The sequence below is a fragment of the Eptatretus burgeri genome, chromosome 18 (assembly GCF_056783735.1).
Source record: "Eptatretus burgeri isolate ZD-2024b chromosome 18, Ebu_testis_v1, whole genome shotgun sequence".
Classification (NCBI taxonomy): Eukaryota; Metazoa; Chordata; class Myxini; order Myxiniformes; family Myxinidae; genus Eptatretus; species Eptatretus burgeri.
The window spans coordinates 5,251,525-5,260,773 of record NC_140978.1 but is presented as its reverse complement, the minus strand read 5'-3'; the positions used below and the strand labels follow the sequence as shown (position 1 = coordinate 5,260,773).

General features: G+C 40.4%; 1 protein-coding gene across 4 annotated transcripts in view; it reads left to right on the top strand.

The window, feature by feature from the left end:
• Positions 1-9,249, top strand: part of LOC147008509 (rho GTPase-activating protein 45-like) — a 108,439-nt gene that overhangs the window by 35,653 nt on the left and 63,537 nt on the right. For all 4 annotated transcript variants that reach the window (XR_015053300.1, XM_085864152.1, XM_085864151.1 and 1 more), the window contains 2 exons: positions 4,725-4,773; positions 6,570-6,668. Coding sequence is in view for 3 of the 4 variants with exons in the window: in XM_085864152.1 (XP_085720278.1) it covers positions 4,725-4,773; positions 6,570-6,668 (148 nt within the window). In the remaining variant the exon portion in view is untranslated. The remainder of the gene's footprint in view (positions 1-4,724; positions 4,774-6,569; positions 6,669-9,249) is intronic.

Here is a 9,249-nt window from a genome sequence, read left to right as displayed (position 1 = left end):
AACTGCATGTAGTTTCAGAGAAGAAGTTGCAAGTGTTAATGGACAGATGGACGGACGGACAGCCGACACGCCATCCCATAAGCTTCCCAGAACGACGTTCCAAGTGAGCTAAAAATCAGTGTCTATGGGGGTCTGCGGGAGGGTTTGACCCACCAAAATTGGTATTTGCTCTTTTCTCCAAAACTACACACTCAATTTCAATGATACTTGACCACAACCTTCATCACCATGATGTACAATAGATTGCTTACGGCATAAAAATAAACACAGGGTCTCAGCGTCTGCAAAGGGTTTGAAAGAAAGTTGCTTCTGATCCAACTGAGCTTCAGGACCCGTGATCCTATTTTTATCTCACCTCGAACATAGGTCAGGGGAGCTTTTGGGACGCACGCCATCTGTCCGTCCACAAACACTTGCAACTTCTTCTCTGAAAGTACACATATGATTTTGATGAAACTTGACCATAAGCTTCTTCACCCTTAATGTACCAAAGTTTGTTCACGGCATTAAAAAACACGGGCCCTAAAGGGGGGGGGATAGCCCCCGCAAAAGAGGTATTTGCTTTTTTTCTCAGAAACTACACACACAATTCTGATTAAGCTTGACTTCAACCTTCATCACCGATGTTTAACCAACATTACCCATGTTGACTAAGTCAGCCATTTTGACACTTCCATTCGCATGATCGGCATGACTTCTGCAATTTAATTGAGTTCCCTACCCTGGCCAAACGTTGCAACCCAAATTTGGTAGCATTCTGACTAGTGGGTCCAGAGAAAAATATTTTGTTTGTTCATGACATGAAAAAAAAAACTGGTCAAAGGAGGTTTCCAGGGGGGGGGGGGTTTGCCCCCCCTAAATGAGGTATTTTCTTTATTCTCCAAAACCACTCACATAATTTTGATGAAACTTGACCACAACCTTCATCGCCCATGATGTACTAAAGTTTGTTCATGCTATTGAAAAAATCGAGATCAAAGGGGGCAAACCCCCCTTCTTCAGAGGGGGGTTTGCCCCCTAAAATAGGTATTTTCTTTCTTCTCAGAAACTACATACACGATTTCGATGAAACCTGACCACAACCTTCATCACCCGTGATGTACCAAACTTTGTTCATGGCATTAAAAAAAAATCCATAGGTATTTACTTTCTTCTCCATTATATATTTTGTGGGTCATCCATGCCTACAAGTAGTTCCCTGGTTTTCTTATCCAGCCGCGACCAGGTGAGTGCCCAGGGGTATTGCCCCTATTTTTCTTTCATTATTATTATTCCTCCAGGGTGGGCATTTTTCGGGTTTATTCTCTTTTAAATTCATTTTCTCTGCGACCGCTCCTCGGATTGACACAAAATTTTCACAATAGGAGTGACTACTCATGTAAAATTTTCTCATGATAATTATGATGTCATAGGTCAAATGGTGTGGCAGCCATCTTTGAAAAAAACGGGAAAATTTGGCTCTCTTTTTCTCTGCAACTGGTAAAAGAAAAAAATTGAAACTTGGTACATGTCAAGTACTCCACATGGGGAATAAGTGTTAATGATGCTGCCATCGATGAAATGGTATGCCAGCAAAAATTCAACACATAGAATGCTTTATCCAATCAGTGTGAATATTATTGAGGGTTATCGAGGGATAATTTGGTCAACAGAATTAAATGGATGATGTCATCAATCATGTGGTTCTTCAAACCCTAACGGCAGCCATATCAGATTGAAATAAAAACCTTTAAAATATTCTTCTCCAGATCCGCTTTAATGATCAAAGTGAAACTCCACACAAGTGATATAATAACCTTTGGGATATAATATCGTGTAAATTTTAACGTCATAAGTCACATGGTATGGCAGCCATATTGGATTAAACCGAAAACCTTTAAAAAAAAACATCTCTCAAACTGTCCAACCGATCGGTGTGAAACTTTACGTGTGTCATGGACGAGGCATGGTGATTAAAGGGAGGTCACAAATAATTCGTCAGTCGCACGGTCTGGCAGCCATAAAATATTTTAAGTATAAACCTTACAAAGTTATCTTCTTTAGAATTGCTTACGAGATCAATGTTAAACTTCACACACATGATCGATCTCTTAGACTTGGGGATCTCCGAGGGTGTCAATTTTAACCTCATGGGTCACAGTCTGGCAGCTATCCATATTGGATTGAACAAAAATCTAAAATATTTATTTCTCTTGATCCGCTTCATCGATCGATGTGAAACTTAACAAGTACAATCTAGTAGTCATGAGGAATATATGTTTAATATAAAAAATGATCAGTCACATCGTCTGGCAGCCAAAATATTTTAATTATTTGAAATCTGTCATCTTTTTTTGCATTTAATTGCATTTTTAAATCCCATTCTGAATTTATTTTTATAAAGAGGACATCATGGGTCACGTGTTTGATCAAAGTGGAGTTGTGTCAACGTGGGGTTGTATCAAAGCGGAGCCTCTTGGTACCTGGTCATAACTGCCTGCAGTTATAAAGTGGCATGTTTAGTTATTTGATTGTTGCTTTGATCCTCTTTATTAGATTGTAAAAGCTCTTCATGGTTGTGTAACCATTTTCTATTGTCAAGAACAGTACCAATGCTAATGGAGGACTAAACATCTCCACGATGATGAGTTAAAAAAAATCTTAGGCTTCTTGAAGGCAAAATGCATTCTTTTTTGGATACTGTGCATATTCTCTACAAGATCTAGTGCCATTTTTGGCAGTGTATTGCCTGTTCCTAAAAGAACAAGGTGACATCGGGTAAAAATGGTAATGTATGGACAATGCAGCAGTGGGGACACAGATTAACACAACAAGCAAGGGAGTGAAGAAACAGAATAGAGAGAGAGAGAGAGAGAGAGAGAGAGAGAGAGAGAGAGAGAGAGAGACAGAGAGAGAGAGAGAGACAGAGCGAGAGAGAGACAGAGAGAGAGTGAGAGAGAGAGAGAGAGAGAGAGAGAGAGAGAGAGAGAGAGAGAGAGAGAGAGAGAGAGAGAGAGAGAGAGAGAGAGAGAGAGAGAGAGAGAGAGAGAGAGAGAGTGAGAGAGAGAGAGAGAGAGAGTGAGAGAGAGAGAGACAGAGAGAGTAAGACAGACAGACAGACAGAGAGAGAGAGACAGCACATGAGGAAACACAGGAACCTGCATGTAGGAGCTCGTGTTGGGCGAGTTTGGGTAGAAAAGATCCCAGGTAGGGATTGTGGATATTGCAATGTATTAATATGGCAAGTTATTAATATGGCAATGTTTTGCTTGAACAGTCTCAGGAAGATGGTTCCACAAACTGGAAAAAAGAGGAACTACAAAAGGGACGAAGGGAGTAAACTGGAATTTTGTGATTTTCACCCGAAAAGAGTTATTGGAAGAACACATGCATCCTGGGGTTGCTGCAGAGGGTCAGACAGTCCTTAAAAATGAACAAGTTCCTTAAATTTTGACAAAGTGATGTGCAACACAAGACTGCGTACAAACATGGAACTCTATCTGACATGTTGTTCCTTATTTTCAGTTGGAATTTGTAAATGTTCTGCTTTGGTCAGTGTATTTCATTCCATGAAATTAGGGGTAAATAATTATCAATCACAGGACATCATCTTTAACTGGAATGGTACTCAGTGGAGTGCATACCTCCACCAGGCTGAATAATGTCCGTTTTGTATCCCACTGATAGGCCAGATCTGGATCCGGACCTGAACCAAAATCGAATTGGCTTCTTCTTGTCACCTACACAACTCAACCACCAAGTTTTCTTAAAACTCGTCCACAACTTTTTGAGGTCTCATGCTATATATCGTTTTTGGCCCAATTTCTCAATGGTGAAGAATCACTTAACAGATTAAAAAAATATCATATCCAGATCTGGATTTGGATCTACACCAAAACCAAATCAATTAGTCCTTGTACACCAAGTTTTGGCCAAATCCATCCACAACTTTTTGAGATATTGTGACATATATATATATATATATATATATATATATATATATATATATATATATATATATATATATATATATATATATATATATATATATATCTATATATCTATATGGTGTTTGGCTCCATCTCTCAATGGTGAAGAATCACTTAAAAATTCGAGTATCCAGATCCGGGTATTCACCAAAATCTCATCAATTCGTCCTTGTCACACACCCAACCTGTGCACCAAATTAGTTTATGGTAAATTAGCCGGTGGATGGTAAATTTTGTTCAAATCTGTCCACAACTGTTTGAGATATCCTGCTCACAGCCAAACAGACAGAGAAATAGACAGACAGACAGACAGACAGACATGACCTCCATCCACCTTTGGTAGTGGAGGAAAAAAGGGAAAGTCCCAATTAAATGTAGCACCAGGATAGTTCATGTGTTAGCATGCTTCCCTCAAATACAACTCTTTATTTTGATCCCTAGTGAAGTAAAATGACTAAAATTTCTCTTTGGTTGCTAAATCTCTCCGTGACAGTGAATGCTGTCTTTCAGAGTCGTCGTTAAGTTTGCTGTCACTTATGCTTCGTCTTTATTTTTTGTATCTTTCTGAAGATTTGGCATTCATTCTTGTATTATGGCCAGATCGATTTTACCAGGATATTGCAGAGAATGTAAAGGATGTCAATCGAGTTATGTCAATTGGCCGAGAGTTGTGCTACATACAAAACAGGTGTGATGGCCTCTTCCTGCATCTAAGTTTATTTTTGCATACCAAAGGTGTTTTTGTTGTTGCTGTAGATACTTGAAGAATATCCTCACAGTGAGCATGGGAAGAACGAGGAACAAAGTAAGCTACAGTATCTGTCATGTATGTTTCAATATCTTTTCTAATAGGTTTCCTCTGATTTCTCATCTCCATTTCCAATTACTCTACAACATTCCCTTTCTTTTTGTGTTCCTCTGGATGTGTGTCAAAATTATGATCTCCCTCTATAGTTTTCTCGTTTTCCAATTTGAAAACAATACTGCCTGAACCTTACATTTAAACACAAATTTCTGAAGTGAGTTATATATTTCTTTATTGCTCTGCTTTTTCATCCATTTGGCTTCTGATTGTGGCTGTAAAAACTACATTCACATCACACAAAGGGCTAACACTCACTTCTGAGCTGTCCAGCCTGGGTTCGAATATCGGTCCAGTTATAAACTCTCATGCTGGTGTTTCACAGGCACGGTGAGACACCAATGTGTGTGCTGTCCCTCGTTTATACGTTAAACTGGGCATCTCATCTGCCAGCATTAATCGGTGAATGGTAAAGATCTCATGGTTACTTTCATAAAAAGTAAATGAGTTATTGCCAGCATTCTGAACAAATTCCAAATTCCTGCTCTAACATACGTGGGACGTTGCATGAGTAGCGCTGCTGTGCCTCCAGCAAATCGAGTAACCGGCAGCCATATGTTATGCACATGAAAGAAGAAGACCAAGGGTTAAAATTTGACCTTTTTTCTTAATGACAAAGCTTGTTTGAAAACCTTGACAGGCAATCATCAAGATACTGTGCAACTAATCATTTGGAAATTCAAACAGGCTTGATGTTTTTGTTGACCAGAAATTTCACAATTATTTACAGCTTTACCCTGTTTTTTTCTCTTACCCTAAAGCAGGAAATGCGTCATTACCGAAATGGTTGCCAACATTATCAAGTAAAATTCACTGATGTACTGTATTTTTAATCAACATACATTATTCCACCTTTTATCAACAAAAGTCAGGGTCAAATTTGAACCACGATTGTAGAAGTTTCAAAAGTGACATAAAAGTTTGTCTATTCATTCCCCTGTGCTCTGGTTCTCCCTCTCTGTCTCTTTCTCTCGATCTCTCCCTCACTCTCAGAATGGCCTTTACGTCCTCTTCACCTGGAGTCACTCCTGAATTAATTCCAGACCGATCTTCAACCAAAACTTGATTTTAGCCCTTTATTTATGACTCATAATGGGATGCAACCTTTCTTGCACTCATCTTTTCCCCTCTTAGTGGGGCAACTTAGCTAAATATAGCATAACAATTGTGCATTTTGTGAGGAAAGCACCAAATTTGGCACACTAGTAACCAAACATATTATGAACAGATTTGGATATTGGGCCATCTCAAATGTAGTGGCTGATTGCTGTGGCAGCCATTTTCCACTGCCATCAAAAATTTTGAGATGGCCTATTGAGATGGCCAATATCCAAATCTATTCATAATATGATAGGCCACTAGTGTGCCAAATTTGGTGCTTTCCGCACAAAATGCACAATTGTTATGCTAAGTTGCCCCACTATCTGTAACTGTCTCCATGTCCATGGGAATTAATGGTAGTTTTCTTCAAAGCACGCCATAATATATTTTCCCATTGCTTGTTCGAAACCTTCACCAACCCTTACCTGTATATTTCTAATGTCATTCTCCTGTAGGCTCACCTCACACACCTCATTCAAGGCTAGATGGAAATATTGTTTGTTCTTACCTTTTGAATTACCTCCTTGGCTCATGTTCTCAATCACATGTAACCAGGAAAAAAGCAAATATATTCATTGGCTTCAGTCTCACCCCCACCACCTCCACCCTATAACCCCATGTTTTCCCTCTTTCTTAAGCCCAGAGTCTGGGAGTGGAGGAAGCCATGAGATATGCTCGATCTCTTTCTCGGTTCATGAAAGACTTGAGCAACTGGGTGGAGAAGCACATGGCCCTCGGTAATGTTTCCATGATTCAACTTTATCCACATTTATCACTTAGCTTGAAATAATATGGAATAGGCAAAGCCTAGAAGAGAACGTAGAATTCTTCTTACATTCGCTTCTTAAATATATCAAATTAAACAGTTTTTTTGCTATGAAAAAATAAATATTACCTGAACATTACCTTCACAACAACAACTACACCACCTAGAACAGGATCTCATCTGCAAAAATAAATATTACCTCAACATTACCTTCACAACAACAACTACACCGCCGAGAATAGGATCCTATCTGAAAAAAAAAAATCCTCAACATTACCTTCACAACAACTACACCTCCTAGAACAGGATCTCATCTATAAAAAATAAATATTACCTCAACATTATCTTCACAACAACTACACCACCTAGAATAGGATCTGATCTGAAAAAATAAATATTACCTCAACATTACCTTCACAACAACAACTACACCGCCTAGAACAGGATCCTATCTGAAAAAAAAAATCCTCAACATTACCTTCACAACAACTCCACCTCCGAGAACAGGATCTCATCGATAAAAAAATAAATATTACCTCAACATTACCTTCACAACAACAACTACACCGCCGAGAACAGGATCCTATCTGAAAAAGAAAAATCCTCAACATTACCTTCACAACAACTCCACCTCCGAGAACAGGATCTCATCGATAAAAAAATAAATATTACCTCAACATTACCTTCACAACAACAACTACACCGCCTTGAACAGGATCTCATCTAATAAAATAAATATTACCTCAACATTACCTTCACAACAACAACTACACCTCCTAGAACAGGATCCTATCTGAAAAAGAAAAATCCTCAACATTACCTTCACAACAACTCCACCTCCGAGAACAGGATCTCATCGATAAAAAAATAAATATTACCTCAACATTACCTTCACAACAACAACTACACCGCCTAGAACAGGATCTCATCTAAAAAAAAAAAAAATTACCTCAACATTACCTTCACAACAACTACACCGCCGAGAAATGGATCCTATCTGAAAAAAAAAAAATCCTCAACATTACCTTCACAACAACTACACCTCCTAGAACAGGATCTCATCTAAAAAAAATAAATATTACCTCAACATTATCTTCACAACAACTACACCGCCTAGAACAGGATCTCATCTGCAAAAATAAATATTACCTCAACATTACCTTCACAACAACAACTACACCGCCGAGAACAGGATCTCATCTAAAAAAAAAAATATTACCTCAACATTACCTTCACAACAACAACTACACCGCCTAGAACAGGATCTCATCTAAAAAAAAAATATTACCTCAACATTACCTTCACAACAACTACACCTCCTAGAACAGGATCTCATCTAAAAAAAATAAATATTACCTCAACATTATCTTCACAACAACTACACCGTCTAGAACAGGATCTCATCTAAAAAATAAATATTACCTCAACATTACCTTCACAACAACAACTACACCGCCTAGAACAGGATCCTACCTGAAAAAAAAATCCTCAACATTACCTTCACAACAACTCCAGCTCCTAGAACAGGATCTCATCTAAAAAAATAAATATTACCTCAACATTACCTTCACAACAACTACACCGCCGTGAACAGGATCCTATCTGAAAAAAGAAATCCTCAACATTACCTTCACAACAACTACACCACCTAGAACAGGATCCTATCTGAAAAAAAAATAAATCCTCAACATCACCTTCACAACAACAACACCTCCTAGAACAGGATCTCATCTAAAAAAATAAATATTACCTCAACATTACCTTTAGAGTGTACGAGGTGCAGGGGACGCAAGAAGCATGCGGGCCAGCATCAACTCCGCTTTATTGCGCGACCAGAAGTACACTCCTGCCACCCCTAGCGGGCGAGGCATGATATACGAAAACCCAATCACGTGACACAGCACACTCCTCCCCTCGTAAAATGACCCGTCACACGATGAACGGACAATCACAACATGACCATCTGAAACCCATCAACACTCATAATCCTCCAAATACCGCGGCCGCACTCTGACCCGCCTCGGACGGGCAGCGCCACCAGACAGCCCAGGCTCAGACGTCTTCCGGCTCGGTCGAGGTGACACCCTCGCCGGACTCGCACTTTCCGCAACACCAGCCACCCCCGACCGCCCAGCCTGCTCGACGTCCCTGGGTAGGACGGCATCAGGCGAAGACCCCCTTGGTGTCGGCCCAACCAGCCCCGGCGATACAACGTCAGGTGCCGGCGATACTACCGGTGGGGGTCCCGCATCGTTCGGCCCGGGGAGGTGTGGGGGGGGGGTGACGCTGAACAGCGATCATGCATTTGGTCCACGTGCCGCTTCCACACATCCCCACCATCAGTCCGCACCATGCAATTCGCCGGCCCCAGAACCACAGAGACCACCGCCGGCACCCATTTGGAACCGTGGAAATAATCGCGCACCATTACCCGCTGCCCCACCTCGAAGCTGCGCAGTCGCGTCGGACGCGACATTGCCCCACTCCCCGACCCTCCAGGTCGCAGCAAATCCAGCCTGGACCGCAAAGCCCGTCCATAGAGACGAATGGCA